The sequence below is a fragment of the Engraulis encrasicolus genome, chromosome 20 (assembly GCF_034702125.1).
Source record: "Engraulis encrasicolus isolate BLACKSEA-1 chromosome 20, IST_EnEncr_1.0, whole genome shotgun sequence".
Taxonomy (NCBI): Eukaryota; Metazoa; Chordata; class Actinopteri; order Clupeiformes; family Engraulidae; genus Engraulis; species Engraulis encrasicolus.
Window position 1 is genome coordinate 326510 of NC_085876.1, and position 22722 is coordinate 349231.

Genomic DNA, 22722 nt, shown 5'->3' on the forward strand with positions numbered 1-22722 from the left:
CACCCTGTGCCACCATCTTAAACGGTGCACCTTTAATTTTGGTCCCCTCTTACCTGGTCCCCCATACCATCCCAGAACTCACCAACTTGCTAAATTACAAGGAGCATGTTTGACACATTGAATGAACTCAAACGGGTTACAGGGGTGTTGTCCAGAAAGAAAGTTTAGTTTCTTAACTAGGTTTGTTAACTCAAAAAAATGACATTGGATGAAAGTATCAGCTAAGTGTAATTTTCTGTAAATGACTTAGTTATTTACAGGGTATTGGTTACAGTCCCTGGAGCAGTATGCAACCCTCTGATCTAAAGCCCAACTCCCTACTCAGTCCCACCAGGAAATCGCGGGCATTTTCTCAAAAATTTGCGATCTGAATTGGCAGATGGTGCATGAGGATTTCCAGAATATCGCGCTAAAAGTTGGGGAGCTCAGTGTTTCCCACAGAAATTTTGGAAACTATGGGGGCAGCTGGGGTTTATTTTGTCCGGGGGGGTGTGGGGGGGTTGTGTCTTCTCACACGGGCCTTTTTTTTGGGGGGGGGGGGGGGGGGGGGGGTGTATTCTTGCAGCGTAAATGCAAAACGGCAAAACAATGACTACAGTATGACATTGGCGCATGGAGAAACTGTAGGCCTGGGCCTATATTTCAGCCATTTATATTTTGAGAAATAAGGCTACATAAGATTTTACCCATGACTTGTATAATAGTAGTACATTGTCATTGTCAAAAAATGCAGTACAGTGAATAATTTCTGTTTACAACACAGTTTCATTCGTCCCTCATGCAGGGGTCTGGGAAACAATAATAAAACAAAATAGGAGCAGAGATAAGAATTTAAGAGCACTGTGAAATTGTTAACGCATAGACAAAAAGGGTCTTAGAGGGTAGGCTATGCCTTTCCCCCACACATATCTGTAGGCGTACACATTCTACATGAGGGGTGCTGGTCACAGGGCCAGTTTTTTCCAAATTCCTCCCATTAAAAGGGCTGAACAACATATTACACATTTATGTCTATATTCACATTCATTACACATTAATTTCTATATGCAGCCCGATGTCTCCTCTGCTGTGTCAATGAAGGTCTGTCACCAAACTCATTACAACTGTAAAACAAAGCCTAGGGAGTGTTAGTAAACTCATCCCAACTGTCCCTTCTCTGAAGGTTTTTTATATTGCTCCCAAACCCAAGTAAACTACAACAACTTGACTAGGCTTTTGATCACTGTCTTTCAAGCACTTGTGGTTCTCTCTATAGCAGGGGTGCCCAACCTTTTTTTAACCAAGATCTACTTTTGAAGTTGATGGTCTGCCGTGATCTACCAAGTCAAATTCATCACCATTATTATGAACAAAATGTTTTCAGTAGGCTACTATGGCCGTATCTTTTCAGTGTGTTTTTAAAGTGTGTTGAATAGCCTATCTTTACAAAGCAATGCAGCACTGATAGTATGCAGAGATAATTTCAGTCATACACAAGTCATAAACAACTGAAACAATTTTCAAAATGATAAACATTTGGTATATAAAAGGCACATAGGCCCTATTTCTAAAATATGATGAAGCATTATCATGCCTTCAGTGGTATAGGCTACAAATTAAAAAGGGCTCAGAAATTCACCATTTGTTATGGGTAAATAGTAGGCTAGCCTACTATGAGAGAGAGAGAGAGAGAGAGAGAGAGAGAGAGAGAGAGAGAGAGAGAGAGAGAGAGAGAGAGAGAGAGGAGAGAGAGAGAGAGAGAGAGAGAGAGAGAGAGGAGAGAGAGAGAGAGAGAGAGAGAGAGAGAGAGAGAGAGAGAGAGAGGAGAGAGAGAGAGAGAGAGAGAGAGAGAGAGAGAGAGAGAGAGAGAGAGAGAGAGAGAGAGAGAGAGAGAGAGCAATGAGAGAACTCATTGGATTGGTTAACACCCCTGTTAAGTGTGACTTCTTCTATGAAGGTTTTTTTTCAGCTCTCTGGGACAGTAGCACAGCAAAGGCTTTCTATTGTGAGTTTGGGCAATCGTTTTGTCCACAACTGAAGCAAGAAACAGCACAAATTGAAGTGAATTCCATACATGTCAACAACTAACATTTCCCTTACACGCGATGTAAACGCAGTTAGCGATGATGCATGCGACTAGCGATTTGGACGAAGATCCTCGCATATCGGCGTGTCATAACGCATCGTTGCGCACATGTTCTGTTACTCACCCGATGTTACACGTGTGCACACATGAATCAACTGTAATACCCTTACGGTCACTTCCTAATGCTTTCCCCTCATTCTGTGTTACGGTGGGACTACTTATCTAACCAATACAGAGTCTAGGATGTATTTACTCCAGGAGGAAAATGCGAAGGAAATTCAAAATCGTAATTCAAATCGTTTTTAACAAAAACGGATATCGTTTAAAAAAAATAATTAAAAAAAAAAAAGTAGAATTTTTTTTTTTTTTTAACATTTTCGTAAACTATGGCGGCCAAATTTAAACTATGGCGGGCCGCCATAGTTTCCTCAATGTATGGGAAACACTGGGAGCTTCTTACTGTGTTGTTGCGATTTTGTTGCGGCATTAAGTGAAAGGTGCGATTTTTAATAGCCTATGTTTCCCCACGCTTGAAAGTGAAGGCCACTGCCACATTCCAGTCCTCTGGTGTTTTAATATTATTTTCAGTGGTCATTTTGGTATTTTTGAGGTAGCCTTGGTAGCCTAGGTAGTAACCTCATAAGAAATTCGATGGCCACTATTAGAATATTATTCGAAAATCGAGAAAAAAAAAAGATGTGCGTTTGCTGACTTAAGGACTCCCACCTACATCCTTTGAAAACATCTACAGTACGAGGTGGGAGCGTAGGCCTGGCTACACCTCTGAACGTCCAGCAGCATGTTCACTGGAGGATGGAGTCTGTGTGATGGAGGTCCTCCATTCTCCTCTCTGTCCCCTCTGCCCGTCTTAGTACCATGGGGAATAGAGCTTTTAGCTGCTCTGTTCCTCAGCTGTGGAATGCCCTTCACCCTGACATCCGCAATATTGACTCTGTGCCCCTGTTCAAATCCAGGCTAAAAACCCATCTGTTTCAGATAGCCTATTCTTTATGATTCTTAAATTGTTTTATTTTATTTCATATTTAAAAAAATATATTCATTTATTTATTTTTGTTTAAAATTCTGTTTATGTGTCTTGTTTTATTTTTGTTTCTCTCTGTACCAGTGGCGGCTGGTAGTCTGTCAAACAGGGGAGGCTGTTCAATTACAATATGTCCAGAACGCAAAAAAAAAAAAAGGGGGGGGGGGTGTCAATTTTGACACACATCTTACATTGGTCCTGAGCCACATATGGCCTCACACACTAAAGGACTCTTGTTGAAACAAATTTGTTAATCATTAATCATTATCCCCCTTGTAGCCTATTCATAGGGAAATGTTTTTTTTTTTTTAATTATTATTATTATTATTATTATCATTAGGCCTACCTCCGCCACATAATGATGTGATTGAGTTTGCCTTCGTTGTCTTTGTTCATTACTGGGTGCACGGCTTAACTTACCACTAGAGGTCGCAAAATCTTTAATTATTTACCAGACATTGCCAACACAGTAGGAAACAAGGACTCGCCACTCACGGGACCAGTGTTGCCAGATTGGGCTGTTTCCCGCCCAATTGGGCTGCTTAGGATGGTCGTGTGCGGGTAAAAATGGCATTTAGCAGAAAAACCCGCCCAATTTTAGCCATAGGCGTGTGCGCGCCAAGTTGACTCTTGCACTAGGGGCCATAAACGGCCCTCGAGACATACGTTTCCTACCCCTGTCTTACATGTGCAGTATCATAAAATAAAAAAACAAAAAACTGATCAACTGTGCCTTCACAGGTGGTGGTGAACAAGGCAGCTGTGATGGTGCACCAGCTGTCCAAGAAGGAGGCGTCACGCCACGCCATCATGCGCTCGCCCCAGATGGTGTCGGCCGTTGTCCGCACCATGCAGAACACCAACGACATGGAGACAGCCCGCTGCACGGCCGGCACACTGCACAACTTCTCCCACCACCGGGAGGGCCTGCTGGCCATCTTCAAGTCTGGCGGCATCCCTGCCCTTGTCAAAATGTTGGGGTAAGTAGGGGTGGGTATGGGCAGTGTTATTCAGGCATGCAATCTTGCCACCTTTCGGCGAAATTCGCCATTTTGAAATTAAAATAGGTCATTTCTGTGAATCGTGCAGATCCGAGGAGGGGGGGTCTCGAGCGAGGAGAAAAGTACCGCAGAAAATGTCATTATAGCCTGGCTCTCACGCTGTTGTAATGAGAGGAGATGCCACAACCGAAAACAACGTTTGACCAATCACAGTATTTGTGTTTGTCGGCAGAGCCAATAACAACGAGCTCAATCTAAGTCCCGCTCCCGCCCTTCATACTTCTGAAAAACAGCGCAAAAGTTTAAAACTGAGGCAGAGAGGATCTATGGGTAATACGAGAGAGGAATCTCGCGACTTTTTCCTTGTGGTACTGTCCACTAAGTGGCGCCATCCAGACAGCGCAGAGGAGCGCCAAGGAGCGGAGAGGCTGTTAAAATGAATGGGGTCCCATGGAGCCCAACCACAGATGCTGCCATTGCTTTGGGAGAGAATTGGTATTATCGTTTCATTTTATTTTTCCCAAAGGCAGAATAAATGACCCTTTCAAACAGCACTTAGTTGAATGTTTGTACTCGCTGGATCCTTGTAAAATACGTCTTTATTGTCAATATTACGTCACGAGTGGCTTCACACACTGTTTGGATTGGTCGTCCGGCTGCATTGCTATGATCACGACGGCCGTAAAGCAATTTTGTTAGCAAGATGCTAGCGGAGTTTGACTCATAAATGCCAAAGCTGTAAGAAATCAGAAGGACATAACTCCCAGGTTATTGTACATTTCATTTAAATACACATTGGTTTCTCAGAACTTACAGTAATATTGTCAAGTTTCAGCCGACAGCGAGCACAATTGTCATTTATTAGTGCCAGCCTTATGGGCTCTGCTGTCTCGACAGCGCTCCCTAGGCGAACTGCAGGCACGGGTTGGAGGGGGAGATTGGACACTGTATGTAAACCCACTGTGACCGAGGTCTCTTCGGTCGGCTGGGCTGGCGGAGTTTCTTTCTCGATATGAAAATGCCCAGGCGATCTGTCACAGATAAAGTTTCCCAGAGAGGTGTGAGAGAGTGGTGTCCGACTATTTCCCCTGTTCCAAATGCAGAAATGTGCCGTCTTTGGACTTAACAGTGGATGTCTGCATGGTTAGCGAACAGGTACTCCACACCTCTCATGATCAAATGGCTTAACCGCTCTCTGTTCTAATATTAATAAACTGCATGCTATTGAAAGGGACACTGTGCAGGAAATGGTCAAAAAAGGTACTGCAACTATGCTGCTCATTGAAACTGGGCTGCCTATTGCCAAATTTGATCTTTACATGAAAGTTTACGAAGTAATAAACAATTTTTTTCTAGTATGGTCCAAGTAGAGTCATTTTTGCTGCTAAAAATGGCTAATTTTGGAAATTCAAAATGGCGGACCATGGAGAAGATCCCCCTTTTCATGTATGAAAAGTGCCATTTTTCCAGTCATAATGAATACTTAGAATTTGATGTGGTGATAAGTATTCATGAAAAAGGTAACATTAGTGAATGGGCAGCATGAATTCTGGAAATAAACAACTAAAAATCTCACACAGTGTCCCTTTAACATCATGATTTGGCAGGCCTTTTCTTGTATGACAACTAACAACAAACGGGACGCAAGCATTTCGATGAGAAGTGAATGAGTGGATGTAACACCGACAGTTGGTTTAGTTGTTTTTCCTAAAAAGTATTTCTTCTCAAAAGAGCTCCGTTAATGAAAGCTTGGTTAAGCTTACACGTTGCGTGTTCCTCCTATTCTGCTGTTTCGGGTAATGGTTTGAAATGTCCATGCACGTCAACAGTAGAATATTTCATTTTCCGTTCGTTGTATTGTTTAGCTACCGGTATACGAATTATAGGCGATGCAAATGACATCTGATTTTTGCGCGAGTGAATCCAACCGGTTGCAGAGTTTTAACGAGTGAGTGCGCTACAGGAAGAAAGGCTAAAGTAGCTACAAGGTAAACCAGGTGAAGAAGCGCATGTACGCGAGCTATCCAACTTCGTGCATTCACTGCAGGCCGTTTCTAATGCGCACGAGAGGGGGAGAGGGAGAGGGAGAAGCCTATCCAGTCAGTCTAGCGTTTGACGAGGGACAAATTACAACAGTAGGCATAATCATTCCAAGTGTAATCCCTAGTAAATCATGACATATTTAAAATCTACTGATTTATAGTGGAACATACTTTTTGGAGCTTTCCTTCCTACTTATTTTCCACAGGGCGACACTATAGGCCTAACATATACTAGGTGAATGGACTAAAATTTGAGCAGTTTGAGTAAAATTTCAGTAGCTAATTCAAACTATGACAAAGTGTTTTTTGTGTTGTAAGTTGTCTGAAATATGATGATTAAATATGCATATGAGATCACAACCAAGCAAGTGTTGAGGGGGTGTTAAGAAGGAGACTGCTGAGAGGAGGGTTCTTAGTTGCCATTGGGGGGCATTAGTTTATTTTATTTTTTAATAGGCCTACTAAGGGTTTTGATTAGGTCAGTTGTTGGGGAAACTTACGATGAGAACCACTGCTCTATCATGATGTAATTTAAAAGCCTATTTTATCTATCTATCCATCTACACCCCCCACCCCCCACGCGCGTGCACACATTGCATTACGTCGCGTCGCGCCGCCGCACTCTTGTCACCTTTTTCACCCCTGACCTGTTTGCATGCCTGGTTATTGTTGCAGACCGTTTTTACAAACGTTTGTGAAAGAATGGGCCACTGAGGAGCTCAATGAATTCCAGTGCGGAACATGGGTCATAGGATGTCATGAATATTTCTCCTATATATTCCACATTGAACTATCAGCTTTATTGTAAAAAAAATGGAAGAATTTTGGAACAGCAGAAACTCTGCCACAAAGTGATGGGCCACGTAAAACTGACGGAGAGGGGTTAGTGGATGCTTAGGCGCCTAGAGCAAAGGTGTCGCAGACTTTCTTCACAGTCAATCGGCCCGTTTTTGAGGTTTTTAGTGAATTCTGAATCTACACATTCTAATGCATATTCTGTGTGATTTTCGTAATTGTGATGAATAGAACTCGCATAGATCATGAAAATGTCTACAGTCAAAACTCCTACACAGTCATTATTTGGATATTTCATCTGTGCAACTTATCACAATGCAGTATTTTTGAGTGTTATTACAGCGAATGAAGTCATGCACACTTCCTGTTCACGTCACATCAAGGAGCCTGGGTAATCAAAACATACCTAGCTTCCTGTCAGGGCTTTGCTAGCTTATCGTAAACACAGACCTACAGAAGGATAAGGAGGTTTGCTGTCATCAAATTAGGTATGGAAATGGAAGTTTGGAATGAAAAAACAGCACAACACAGCAGCAGAAACTGACGTTGGTGAGTGTACTTCGGCGTATCTACTTTTTGCTGTTGAATGACAGACATGTCCATCAGGATACACTAGTAACTAGGCTGTTCCAGTGATAATATTAGCAGTAAACAGAAGTGATCCATGTGTTTTTTCATGAAAATAGTTAACTTAACTTGGAAGCGACTGGTCTTCTCTTTGGGGCATGAAAATACATTTAGATCCTCAATTTAAACTCGGAGAGTCAAAGAGCACATCCGTGACAAAAAAAAGGCTTTTTCTCGGTTCGAATGGGGAAAAGCGGCATTTTTCGCCAAAGTAGCTGCCGCTTAAAGAAGAATAACTTCGGAATGGAAGAAGATAGAAGGGTGCCATAAAAAACAGCTTTCGAACAAGCTCTAACATGTGTCTGTAGGTCTAAGACAAAATATTCGGTGGCTGTTCGAAGATGACAACAAAATGATGAAACTGGCTGGCAGTCTTGGGCCAACATTTCAAAAAGCGCCTGGTAGTCAATGTGTTAAGGAAGAAAAATCCACACTCACAAACTGCGTCTCATTATTTATTTATATTACCACCATGTCCAAAAAGCAAACGCGTTTCGGCTATCAAGCCTTCGTCAGTGCGTGGTACCTGCGAAGTTTAAGGCAGCCAAAAAATGCATCATGAAGACGAACCATGAAAAAAAGTGTGACTTATAGTCCGAAAAAATACGGTACACAGAGAATGGTTCTCCCAGGCCGAGCAGCTGCATCCAAGCCATACATCACCAGTGGGCAATGCAAAGTGCTGGATGCCGTGATGTACAGCACACCACCACTGCACACACTCAAACTTTGTTGTGCCATTCTGCATTGTGATATAAATGATCATTCTGGCCCTGCCGTGTCCTAACGGTAGGGTACTAGGTTACTATACCGTCACCCCAGGTTTGATTCCGGCCTGGGTCATTTGCCAATCCTTCCCCGTCTCTCTCTCCCCCCACTATTTTCCTGTCCCTCTGTCACTGTCCTATTATAAATTAACAAGTCCGACAGGCGGACAACAGATGCTTCCCCCCCCCAAAAACGCCCCTTGGCCTCCTCATTGTCCCCCTCAATGTCCCCCTGAGAGTGTGCTTTTTGTTTATTGGTCATATTGCCCATGGAAAGTCCAAATAATGTGGCAGGCAGCGAAATGGCGAGACGAGGACATTTTTTTGCAATTTATAATAAGCCTACCATGCTTGGATTTGGAAAAGAACCATATGATTTCAAATTTCAAATAGATCAAGTAACTTAGCCTATGGCTATTACAAATTATCAGACATTGTTAGTATTTATCAACCTTTAGTATCACGCCATGTCAGCATCATCTACATGTGGGAAAGAATCTAAACATCGATAAATAATAAATAAATAAAACCGTTTGGATGCGCTTTATGATTCAATGCCAGCTTTTCACTGTCAAATCACAAAACAGTCAGCTTCATTGTAAGAGTGCTAGAGTTTACCAAATTCAAACGACTGCAAAGCAATTTTCAAAAGACGCGCTCTCTCCGGTGCTCTCTCTGAGCGCAACGGAAAGTACCTGTGCGGTCCAAACGCCCACCAGCAGGACATGAATGAACCTCCCTTGCAATATGTCCGAGAACATCATGGCGCATTTGTTGTAGTTCGAGCACCATGTTGCAGTGCGCAGCGCACACTGACTGCTCACTGAAACTTAGTGGCTGAATGTTTGCAAACTCGCTGGGAATATTCAAAGGGAGGCTCGTGCAGACTTCTGAGCCCGAGTTTGTGGACTGGAGAAAAGCGGAGGAATATGTGAGTGTTATGGAAAAAAAGCTAAATGGTTAAAAGGTTAAATGCCCACGTCTAGAGGAAGAGCTGTACGCACTGCTGGTTGAGATCTGTCAACTGTTTAATTACGGATCCATGTCGTGGAGTTATCGCGCGGACGGACAGACATACTCTCTTATATAAAAAATTGTAAAATGAAGTAAATAAAGTAAATATAGTAAAATACAACTCAAGTCTGCCACCTTGTGGATACATGAGGGAATTACAATTAAGAAACGCGTGACGGACCAACGGACATACAAAGCCTCTTATAGAGATAATAATAATAATAATAATAATAATAATACTTTCGATTTATATAGCGCCTTTCAAAGCACCCAAGGACGCTTCACAGAGTGTTGTGTTGGAAAGTGTTAGTGTGTGTGTGAATGCATGTAAGTGAAAGTGCTTGTGGGACTAGCAGCCATAAGCCTCCAGGAAGAGATGTGTCTTAAGGTGTTGCTTAAACATGGCCAGTGAAGGGGCATTCTGGATGTGGTCAGGCAGATTGTTCCAAAGAATGGGAGCAGCAACATGGAAGGCTCCGTCACTAGTGGCCTTGAGCCTGGCACGAGGGACGATCAGCTGACCCTTGGAAGAGGACCGCAGGGATCTTGAGGGGTCATAGGGGTGAAGGAGGTCTGTGAGGTAGTGGGGTGCCAGACCATGGAGGGACTTGAAGGTTAGGAGGAGGACTTTGTAGGTAATGCGTGACTTGATGGGGAGCCAGTGAAGCTGCTTGAGTATGGGGGTGATGTGCTGCCAGGGTCTAGTGCCTGTTATGATCCTGGCAGTAGAGTTCTGGACATATTGCAGTCTGTCTAGGGCCTTGTTGGGTAGACCAAGCAGGATGGCATTGCAATAGTCCAGACGGGAGGAGATGAAGGAGTGAGTGAGCGTCTCCGTAACTGTCTTAGAGAGTGAAGGCCTGAGTCTGGAGATGTTTCGGAGATGATAGAATGCCGATTTGGTGACTTTTTTGATGTGGGAGTGAAGTGAAAGTGATGAATCCAAGATGACACCCAGGTTACGTACTTCAGGGGATGGGGTGATGACATTACGTCATTACGTGGACGCATTTAAAAAAATAGTTAGGCTCAAACTACACGACTATCGGCCCGATTCTTGGCTGAAAACCCTTACAATACTTACAATAATCAGTGGAATGTTCCCGCCCCGCATCGCAAGCGATTGTCAGGCAACATTTCCTCATCGTGTGCGACGTTCTAAGATAGAATTTTGGCAGCTCAAAGAGGCGCCGATCGCAAATCGTAGAAATGAAACGCTGTTTGATATTTACGATTCGAAATAGAACGTCGGGTATTGTCTCTGTGTTTGCAATCAGGGATAAGATTGACAGTTGCGCTTCTCTTCTAGTGTGCGGTGCCATTCTAATGACTGTGCTGTGTGCTGGTTTCAGTTCCCCGGTGGACTCAGTGCTGTTCTACGCCATAACGACGCTCCACAACCTGCTGCTGCACCAGGAGGGCGCCAAGATGGCCGTGCGTCTGGCCGGCGGCCTGCAGAAGATGGTGGCGCTCCTCAACAAGACCAACGTCAAGTTCCTGGCCATCACCACGGACTGTTTGCAGATCCTGGCTTATGGAAACCAGGAAAGCAAGGTGTGTCAGGGGGTGCATTCCAATAGGCGTACTTCCGTCCTCAACTTGTGCTGATTACTTGTTAGTCATAATGGGTGGGGGGGTTAACTGGTATCAGAGGCCTAGCATGTAGCAGTAACTAGCTTGTTTGGAAGGGCTATGTTGCGCAATTTCATATGAAATATGATACAAACCCTTGCACATGATTTTTTTTTGCAAAACGGACAGAAATGTAATGTGCAAAATCATTGTTTTCAGTGGACCTCGTTGAGGCAGTATGTGTGGTATACTGTTAAGTAAATTCTGCAACTAGTATTAGGGCTGTAACGTTATTGTATCGAACCCGAGAAATCGTGATACAGAGTCACGATACTGTATCGTGATACAAGGAGGCAGTATCGTGATACGCCCTTTTAAAGTTTTGTTACCCATTACCCCGGAAAACAACCACATGATATGAAGTGATAGTGCTTCCAAGCTTCAACATTTTCAACTTTTTAGAATTATTAGTAGCATATTGTCAGTTTTATTCACAATTTTATTTTATAATGTTGGCAAATGTGAAATTGTGGGGTGTATCGAACCGTAGGTCATAAATCGTGATACGAACCAAATCGTGAGTTGAGTGTATCATTACAGCCCTAGCTAGTATGGTAAAATATCTTCCCGTATTTGTATTTTGTGTATCCTGATGCCCCTGAATGCTGAATGCTGGCGAGTACAGGTCGAAATCTTCTGCCCTGCTTGGAAAAAGTAGACACCTGACAGTAATGACAATACAGCCTCTTATATAACAGGAGCCATAGTTCTCACCAGGATTTTTTTTTTTAGCATTTATCCCAATCGACTCCATTTTCCAATCCATTCCTTTCTACTCGGACGGCTCTGTTTTCACTTGCCCGCGTTTGCCATCTAGTGGAAGCTAGGTGGAACTGTGGCTTTAATGGGAGCCAATGGTACATTTGTTTCTCATAGCTTACATATTCTCTGATATGGTTCAATCAGGTTCAATCCCCACCCTTACCAATCCCTTCCTCCCTCCATGACTGAAGTGCCCTTGAGTAAGACTATTCCTATTCCCTCAGGCTATTCCTATTCCCTCAGGAACTGTAACCATTACCCTGTAAAATGTGAGGCTCGCTGTGGACGAAACGTGTCAACTAAAGTGTAATGTAATGTAATGTAATGTAAATTTTGTTTCAAATATCCAGATTTGGCCCCCGGTCCTGAGTTCGACATCCCTGCTGTAAAATGTGAGGGTCGCTTTGGATAAAAGTGTCAACTAATGGTAAATTTTGTTTCTAATAGTGCCCGGTATGTGGATTTTGTTTTGTCATAGTTGATCATTCTGGCCAGTGGAGGCCCACAGGCTCTGGTGAACATCATGAGGACCTACACCTACGAGAAGCTCCTGTGGACCACCAGCAGAGTACTGAAGGTGCTCTCCGTCTGCTCCAGCAACAAACCCGCCATCGTGGAGGCCGGTAAGTTGGCACAAATTAGCCCTGTTTATACTGCAGACCATTGGCCCTGGAACCCGCCATCTTGGAGGCAGGCAATAAGCTTATTTTACACCTCCCCTTCAGTTAAATAATAGGGTTTTACTGTTCTCCTTTACTTTCGACCGTTCTCTGGGTATGGTAGTGCAAATTTTACCTCCATGCTAGCAGTTAACATTGAGTCCTATGAGACCAGCTCTCGTCGTAGGGCGCCAGCGAGAATGGCAGCAAGTTTAGTAGCTCCGTGTTTTATGTCTGTTGTATTCGTCTTTCATGTTGTTTTTCATTTGTTATTTTTCCCAGTTTTTAGCTTAACTCCTAGTTTTTGTTTCCCTGTATGTTATTGATTAGTTTTTTTTAAATTCCTAAACCCGCACAAGGAGCTATTTATCTTATTCTTTCCAATGGAGTGTGCGCGTTGCTATGGACGCTGCAACATTCACTCGCGCAGCCAGCTGATGTCTCTGCGGAAGTTCGCTGGTGCGGCGGCCGATGTTTATGTGGATATTCCCAAAGAAGTCTTCAGCTTTCGAGGATGCAGAGCTGAAGCTGCCGTGAGAGCTAGGCGACGAGAGAAAAAGTGGAGGTACAAACCATCTATTCCGGCGATTGTAATGGGGAATGTAAATTCGCTGGCGAACAAGATTGATGAACTGAATGCCCTTGTAAGGAATGAAAAGCTATACCGGGAAGCTAGTTTGATGTGCTTCACTGAATCCTGGTTAAATTGTCACGTCCCAAATGCAAATATCAACATGCCTGGCTTCAGTGTTGCCCGACTCGACAGAGACGAAAAGCTTTCGGGGGAAAAGAAGGGAGGCGGACTGGTTAAAATGTCAACAATAAATGGTGTCACCCTGGACATATAACAGTGAAGGAGACGATCTGCAGTAAATACCTGGAACTTCTTGCACTGAGTGTACATCCATATTACGTTCCAAGAGAATTTTCTCATGTAATTGTAATCTGCGTGTACATCCCTCCACGAGGCATTCCAGACAGCGCGTGTGACGTCATCCACTCTACTGTTGCGAGGCTTCAAACACAACACACGGATGCCTTATTCGCAATAACGGGGGATTTTAACCATGTAACGCTGAATTCCACCCTCACACATTTCTATCAGTTTGTGAACTGTCCAACCAGGAAAAACAAAACAATTGACCTCCTTTATGCAAATGAAAAAGATGCTTATAGTGCAACCCCACTTCCTCCTCTTGGTAAGTCTGACCACAACCTTGTACATCTTAAGCCACTCTACACCCCAAAAGTTCAGAGACTCCCGGTCACTACATGCACCTTCAGGCAATGGTCCCCTGAAGCAGAGGAGGCATTAGGGGACTGCTTTGGGTGCACTGATTGGGGAGTATTACAGAGTAGTGACAACCTGGAGGAGGCAACCGAATGCATTACGGACTACCTGAATTTCTATTTTGATATTGCTGTACCCACAAAAACAGTGCGCTGCTTCCCTAATGACAAGCCATGGGTGACCAGTGAGGTCAAGATGCTACTCAAGAAAAAGAAGAAAGCTTTTCAGGGGGGCAATTTGGCTGAGCTGAGGACTGTACAACATGAACTGAAATACAGCCTTAAAGCAGCAAAGGAGGCATATGGGAGGAAGGTAGAAAATCAAATGCATAACAACAGCATGAATGAGGTATGGCAGGGAATAAGATGACTGGGTGTGGAGTAAAAGCAGGAAAGCAGCTGATGGTGACGCCTCCAGAGCGAACAAGCTTAACTGTTTTTATAACAGGTTTGACAGTAACTCAGGCTTTGGGGTGACCTCTAGTAGTGACATGGACGGACAGTGTGAGTTTTAAGTTTCACGCCCCAAGTACCTTCCCCACCTGCCTCTTACATGAACTACTCTCTGTCTGCCATGTCATCATCCCTCCCCTCACAGCTACCTAATGTCTCATCTATAGGGGTGGCTACACGGGAATATTTTTCTATGCCAGTGACAACGTTCCCCTGGCCTACCCATATGAAACCCACCAGAAACGTGGCCCAAAACGAGTTTTTTGAATAATGGGTTCGAGTGCGAAAATCGAGTAACGCAGGCGTTTGCGTTGACATTCTTCCAGGCGAAACGGATTTGTTTACAACTGCGTCACAGCCACATGGCCTAAACCAGTGAGGTATCCTCACAGTGACCACTAGCTTTGCGCACAACATTAATTCCATGCACAATGGCATCATCAGACAACTGTTTGTGTGGACTGTGGAGACTCTTTCATTTCTACCACGGTCAATATTTTACTTTTCAAACTGCCCAGTGTGGGTCACTCGTGTTCAAAATCCCCAGTCCATATTTTAATGGGGCCGTGTAGGTTAGGTTTTCTGACCAAAACACCCTGACAAACACGAAGCAAAGCTTCATATTATCTTTTAACTGCGCACCCAAACAGTTATCAGCAATGCATATTATTTATATGTCTTAAGAGACTAGTTGAAACAGGCGTAATGGGCAGAAAGAGGAGGAGAAGCGGTGAGCGCGCAGCAGCCTCCAGAGGAGGGAGAAAAACCTGCCCGGTATTGGTATTCAACACCTAAAGCTAGATTTATGCTTCTGTGCGAGTCCACGCCCTCCTCAAAGAGGCTCTGCGCCCGTCATCGAGCGCCTCGAAAAAATTCGAACTATCCGTCGGACGGACGTGGACTACGCAGACAAAGAGGCGCTATGATTGGTCGTCTCGCCACTTCCTTGTTCTGTTCTTGTGCTAGCGCAATGTCAGTAGTTTGCGAGAGCAGAGCTGTATTCTGTTAAAAACTATATGCGTAAATGTGTGTAAATACACTAAGCTAAGCTAAGTAACAAACAATGCATCAGTTGAACACTTGTGGCACAATGCCTGTGGTTTTCCGTAGCTTCCTCCACCGATACACACATCGGCAGAATCAACTTTACATGCTTGCATTTTCTGCTCTTGAAAACAGACTGGGTAGGCTATGTCAAATAATGATACCAGTGCATTGCCTTTGCAATTTGTGTGAAAATACCTAGCTAACCGGGCTAGAAAGCAACATTGCTTAATAATGACCGCAGTGCTTACAATGCAGTGAAAATAATCGCGCAATTTCAAATGTGTCTCGCGACGAGACCTCGGACCTTGCAGAACTCGCAGATGCATGAATACAATGTTGGTTCGTGGCCACTCCCATGCGACTTTTGATGAGCGCAGTTGCAGAAGTCTAATCTGACCTTTAGTTTAAACTTCTCAAATTAAAAAAAAGCAGCATAAAGTGTAGAACACAATCAACAGATGCCTAAATGGCAATGATTCGCTACTCTAGTCACTCCACAAGCTACACAAGGTGCCACATGTGCAAAGCTGGTAGCCTATTTTTCCACGTAGCACTCACTTCAGCATAATGAAAAATAACAACTATGCGATGCTGGTTTTGAAAATAAGTCGGCTAGCAGCAAATGCTAGTAGGCCTACACATGTTGGGATAAGAAATTCCTTTAGTAACTTGACATGCTCCTCCTGCATACAAAACATACTTAACTAATGAAAGGAGTAAAGACATCAGACTTACAACTTCGTGAGGGCCAACCAGTTATGTAGACTGTAAACTCCCTGGTGATTGTTGTAATGTCTTCCAAAATATTCCAGAAGTTGCAGCAAGCATGCTTATTCTTGTAAGAGCAACTTTGTCACGAAGCATGGTGCTAAGCAGCATGATTCAGCACAGTCTGTTGTTTTATCTAACTTGTCTCTGTGGCATCTAGTAATGTTCAATTATGCAGCTTGCACATTCTGATATTCTGAACCTGTACGCGCTTGCGGAGAGTAGGCCCTAAGCGCATAATAAAACCGTCTTTCGTTTTTTACAAAGGGGGGAAATGACGCATTTTTTTTGTTAAACTATCCGTCGCTTAAAATGGACACAACTTCGGAATGGGAGAGGCTAGAAATGTATCGTTTTTAGCAATAAAAAGCTAAGATCTTCAGCTTTTAAACAAGCCATGGCATGTGTCTGTAGATCTAAAACAGCTGGGTCTGTTAAAAAAAAATTGAAACTTTCTGGCACTGTCAGAGACTGGTGTAAGGTCCCTGCGTGACAGGTCATTTGCATGATAAGAGTATGGGCGATCACGGCCATTAGCGAATACTTTGTTCTCAACAACTTCACATAAAGAAATGTGTATTCTGAAGCAAGCCTGTCGTTGTCATCAGGACCTGATTTTTTCACTGAAACATGCTGTATGGTCGCAACTCGATTGCAACTCGGATTTAAAAAATATCGCGTTGCGGTGTCATCTAGCCGAGGCCTATCTCTCCTCTCTATCTTCCCTCCGCCCCATCCTATGGACAACACACAAGCCCAGCCACCACCTCTGACTACCAACCCTTCACAATCAACCCTCCCCCCCGACTCTCACCTCTCCTCACCCCCACCACCCCGTCCACCCTCTCCCTCTCCCCATCTCACCCTCAACATTCCGCCACCCAGCCCTATGGACAACAAACTTTCCCAGTCCCCACAGCTGTTTACCAACCCTTCATACTCTACACTCCACACCAACCTGGGGTGAGTTTCTCAAAAGAGAAGTTGTTAGCCTGTTAGCAACTTCGGTAGTTGCCAATGGGAAAATGCAAAAACTTTGGTTTTGAGAAATTCACCCCTGTCTTGCTCTACCTGGGGAACCAACCGAGCAACCAACCAACCAGCACCACCACCAACCAGCCACATCCACTGCTTCATCTCTTGACCCCCCACACTCAACCCCCAGGTTCACTGCTGATCAGGTGAGAGGAGCCCTGTGCAGACTCAAACCCAAGGCAGCAGGCCCAGACGACGTCTGTGCTAGACTGCTGAAGACCTGTGCAGTGGAGTTAGCTGAGCCTCTCCAACACCTATTCAATAAGAGCCTACAGCTAGGCAAGGTCCCGTCACTGTGGAAGACATCATGTCTTATACCAGTACCCAAAAAGCCACACCCAAAAGAACTAAATGACTACAGACCTGTTGCCCTCACCTCACACCTCATGAAAACCTTTGAACGCGTGCTGCTGATTAACCATCTCAAACCCCTCCAGTTTACCTATCAGGACAGTGTGGGTGTAGAGGATGCTCTCTTGTATCTTCTACATAGAGTACACTCTCACCTGGACAAAAGAGGCAGTGCGGTGAGGATTATGTTCTTTGATTTTTCCAGTGCCTTTAAAGGTGCCCTATTATGCTATTTAGAATAACTTTCATTGTTAATATTTTGCTTTACTGTGGTTAGTGGAGTTAATTTTGAATGATCACTTGTTTTCATGTCCATTATTTTTTATCATTGTGTACATGCACCCTACGCCGCCTGTTTGAAACGCGTGGAAGTGCAGAATGTTAGACCCTTCAACATTCTGAAATCTCGACGCAGCATGGAGCGTTTCATCAAGCATTCTATTACTAATATTACGTCAGCAGCACAGCTGTTTTTGACCTGGAATCCAACCCTGTAGCCTATGTCTAAAGTTGACAGCCAAATAGTTCACCCAATGTCCACAATTAATCTGAAAAGGACGCATCATAAGTCCCACGTTGTTATCTGTGCACCTTGCTGTGTCATTTGCTGAAACCGAGTCCTTATCCAATGCGAGTCTTCCGTGCATGGGCTTCAGTTTGATTTCAAAATCGCTTGGGACAATTAGGCTGCCATTAATCTGAGAAAGGGTTGAAAGTGCTGGGTACAGGCTATTGCTTCCGATTTGAGGTTTCATGAAATAATACGCATATTGCATATGATGCATAATAACGCGATTGTGACCATATTAAAAAAAAAACTAATAGCCATCTGCGCTGTCTTGTTTATTTCTGATATCCTGCGCTGAAGAATCTTTATCTCAAACATTATTAACGCAACAGTAGGGGCCTGATTGGTTAACCCGCTGTCTAGCCTTGCATAGGCCTACTGTAGCCCTAAAGTTGAAGTTATCAGCCAAGTTTACTGCTCGCAAACAGACAAGTGTCGCGCTGGTCTAGGTGGGAGAAGTCTAGATCTGCTGTTGACAGGTGGAAATTTGAAGACACAAAGAATGTTCTGGGATTGAAATCAGATCACATTCCCTTGTTAATGACAAGTTAACCTTCACAAAATAGGCTATCCAATAAGCTAATCATCTGCAATTGCTGTACACAGTTCAAATGATAGGCCTATTTATTCAGCGAAGTTGTGGACATTTTCTTCGCTCCCGCGGCTGCCCCCATCTGGCTGTCAAAGACGCAGTCCGAAATTGAAAGAGTGCGCCCAGTAAGACAAGGGCACGACTTGTCGGACTCAAACCTATCAATTCAACGTCTGTCAGTGATATCGTGACACCCTATTTGTGATATGAACTCCGTGTTCAAATTCGTCCTGTGGTCTATTTGCAAGCCAGACTGAATAGGCTACTGAGCGCACGCGTTGTTGGCTTTTAAAAATGAGTTCCTGTTTGCTCGTTGTCTGTAGGCTAGGCCTAATGCACAATGGTGATAGGCTATGCTTCATAAAAATACATTTCAAGGTATTTTCAGGTGCATGGTTTCATTTTAGTAACTGCATTTCTATTTAGTCCCCGGCAGAAATGATGCGCCCACTGGATTGGAAGCGCAATGGGCAGTCCTCGATGGATTGGTTTCATACTGGGTCTTATAATAACGCCTAGGCCTAGTCTCGGTTTCGTGTTTTTTTGTTAGCATTTATCGACAGGACAGGATTTTTTTATATATAACAATAGGCCCTATCCGTTTCAGTTTCATTATTTTTGGCATGCCGCCCGACGACTCGACCAGTTTTAAACGACGTCAAGCCAATATCCACGTTGCTCTTGCAGATATGATGAACAAAACTGCGTTGCATTTTAATCACTGAATTGTAGCCTACGCATAGCCTATACTAACTGGCTAATCCTTGCCAACATTGCTGATGCAAACGGCTGCTGGTCATGTCGTGATGCCTATTTGGATAACATCAGCGCACGTCTTCTCATTAATGTTATACTTCAAGCGGTAATACAAGTGTAGGGTTTTCACATCTTACCAAACAAAAGTTAGTCTTGCCAACAGCATATGCAAAACGGCCCTGAAGCGAATAGAGAGAGAAAGGAGAGATTCGAGTCTTTCACCCACTTGGAAGTGTTTTGGATTCTCAGTGCGCAACTGCGTTAACGCGTTCTGCCTGTTTTCGCCCTTCCTCATTCAACTGTTTCTGACCCGTTAGCCATAGGCCTACCAACCGGTATTTTATCAATGTAAAATGCAGCTTTAATATCACAATGAAACAAAAATATATAACTTGGGCCACAGGTGAGTGTAGCCTCCAGTCTAGACCGATGCTGTAGCCTATTGACGGAGCCGATTTATGAATTGAAAAAAAAAAAAAAAACATGCGTAATGGAATAAACTTGTGGATGGCGAAATCCTACACTATCCTTGTAGGCTACACTATTCTTGTACACTATTTTGTACACTGAGTGGTGTATTCACAAATAGGATACATCTCATCACAATACTGTCAAATTCAGATAGGCCTAGGCTATGTGGCTGCGATGAACAAATGCGCATTAGGTCTACTGTCTCTGCAATTAATAAATGGTCTGTGACATCGTCAACACTCCATCCCATAAGCAGCAATGTTAGGTACAGCATGACGTAGACCCGTACCGGAAACAAAAGCTATAGAATGTTGAAAACCCAACCACGCGTTCTCTGACAGTTGAGAAATAGCGTTCCTGCGGCAGAGAAATTCTCCCCCAAGAGGCCAATTTGTGAAATGCAGCTTTCACCAAGCTTTTACATACAACAGATGCTGTGTAACCCAATAAATGGGTAGTGGACATGAAAAAGCATAATAGGACCCCTTTAACACTATTCAGCCACTTCTGTTAAGAGACAAACTACTGCAAATGGGAGTGGGGACAGGGCTTGTTACCTGGATTACTGACTATCTCACAGAAAGACCCCAGTTTGTCAGACTGGGTAACTTAACATCAGAGACTGTGATCAGTAGCACTGGAGCTCCACAAGGAACGGTGCTCTCCCCGGTTTTGTTTACCTTGTACACCACTGACTTTAGCTACAATTCTGTGACCTGCCACATGCAGAAATTCTCAGATGACACTGCCATTGTTGAACGTATTAAAGATGGGCAGGAGGGGGAGTACAGGAGACTGGTGGAGAACTTGGTGTAGGACCAATCAGTTGCAGCTGAACACCACCAAAACAAAGGACAGGGTTCCCACGGGTCATGGAATTTCTGGAATATTATGGAATTTCATAAAAGTTTTTCCAGTCATGGAAAGTCATGGAATTTTACCATTTTGCATGCACAGTCATGGAATGTCATGGAATTTTCTTAACAGTTGTGTAAAAGCAGTTTGTTTTTTTGTTTGGTGTATAACATTGGTTCTTACTGGTTATCCTAAAACGCTTCGCCAGAGACTGTTTGGTTTCACACTGTTATGTGCAACATTCTAGAATGCAATGAGGCCACTGAAGTCTGGCGGTGGCTCGCCGTCGGCTCTAGACACTAGGCTTTCACTCTTTTTTAAAAAAAACTAATATACGTCATTTTTTTCGGAACCCCTTATGTCTGTCTCTATTGAGGGGGAGACAGTGGAGACAGTCTGCACCTACAAATACCTGGGGGTACATCTGGATAGTAAACTGGACTGATCAGTTAATTCACATGCAGTCTACGAGAAAGGACAGAGCAGACTTTCTGAGGAAGCTAAGATCTTTCAATAGCCTTGGTCTCATTAGCCGCGCTTCAGTGGCCCGGGGCCGCCCGGGGCTCAGGAGAGTGGCCGGCTCGGAGCTGCCGGCCCCGGGCCATTTTTTGCCTGATCGGACTCATAGCCGACCCCAGGCACATTCAGGTACACGCCTTGTTTGTGAAACGTCAGTCGGGCACAGCCCACTTTCGCCCCAAATCACAGAAGGACAACAACAGAACAACGACAAAGAAGGAGAAGAAAACGGGGCAAACTCTGCTGGAGCAGGTCGCCGTTTGGCTCGTAGCCTACGGACAAAGACGACAAGAACTGCAAAGAAAATGGCTTGCCTTTCAAGAACAGTTTTATTACATGGCAAAGTTGTCGATTCAGAAGCTGTATGGGACGCAGCGCATGTTAAGAAGACAAAGACGCATGAAAATACGAGCAGCTCGACAACTGAGAGAGTGAACAGAAGGAGACGTGCGAACATGCCCAGTTAATCCCCCCAATAGCGCACAGAAGCATGAGCCCCGGACATAGCGAGACATGAATGTGCAGGTAATTGAATAAGTTACCATGTGAAAGGAGACCAAATCCCGGAGACATAGCACCTTCATCAGTTGCTATAGAAAATTATGAGCCCCGGACATAGCGACACACCCCCTCGTTGCGGCGTGCCACCTGTCTATTCATGGTGAATGTGCAGGTAATTGAATAAGTGACCATGTGAAAAGAGACCAAATCCCGGAGACATAGCATCTTCATCAGCTGCTATAGAAAATGATGAGCCAGGGGAATAGCGACTATTTATTAAAGTAGCCACGGAAGTAGCGTAGCCTACAAGTCGTTCAATCTGCATAACATCGGTGTGTGTCCTGCAGGGAATTCTAAGTGTGCGCACTATGGCACATGTCTGCAAAACGTATGCCTATGGTTTAGTATGTCTGCAAAACATGAGACACTAGGGCAGCAGAGTGAGGATGATTTTAAATAGGCCTAAGTCAATAACAGCTGTGCTTTACTGTGTAATAATGTGGCTGCATGGGGGACTTATCGCTAAATTCTGGGCAAATTATTAGTTTGGGGTGTTTGGCTTTCTTATGGCATAATTTCATAAGATGCAACTTTGGCACTTCTGTTTGTGTTTTTAAAGTTATTTAGCCAACATAACTTTTTTGTTGTTATCAGGGCATCATGGGCACCACTACACTTAAACTTGGGATGTCATAGCTAAGTCATGTCATAGCTAAGTCATGTCGGCTTTTTTCTGCTTTTAGCCGCCAACTCTTGTGCCATTATCGTGATTTGGCATGCTTTCCACTGGACACCAATAAAAAGTGTCTCACAAATACTCACACATGACATTTATGTCGGCTTATTTAGCTTTTGCGCTATTATCGCCGAAGGTCTGGTAGGCTATATCGCACGTGGGCTATATCGCCCGAGGTTGACCCCGCCTCCGAGCCTCGGCGGGGCTTGCTGGCCCATCGAATTCGACGGGCCAGGGAAAGCGGCCCTTAGCCCCACAACCTGGCCCGGCGGCCATCTTTAGCACCTAGCCCCCTTTTGATGAGATCACCGTCAGCCCCCTTTTGTCCGGGCCAGCCCGGGGCTGGCCCTGCAGTGAGACTAAGGCTATTGTCT

General features: G+C 44.1%; 1 protein-coding gene across 1 annotated transcript in view; it reads left to right on the top strand.

Moving 5' to 3' along the window:
• The window catches only part of LOC134436097 (catenin beta-1-like), a 76823-nt gene that overhangs the window by 17442 nt on the left and 36659 nt on the right, over positions 1-22722 (top strand). Inside the window, exons 5-7 of the mRNA XM_063185125.1 lie at positions 3849-4087; positions 10706-10907; positions 12226-12370. Coding sequence (XP_063041195.1) covers positions 3849-4087; positions 10706-10907; positions 12226-12370 — 586 coding nt within the window. The remainder of the gene's footprint in view (positions 1-3848; positions 4088-10705; positions 10908-12225; positions 12371-22722) is intronic.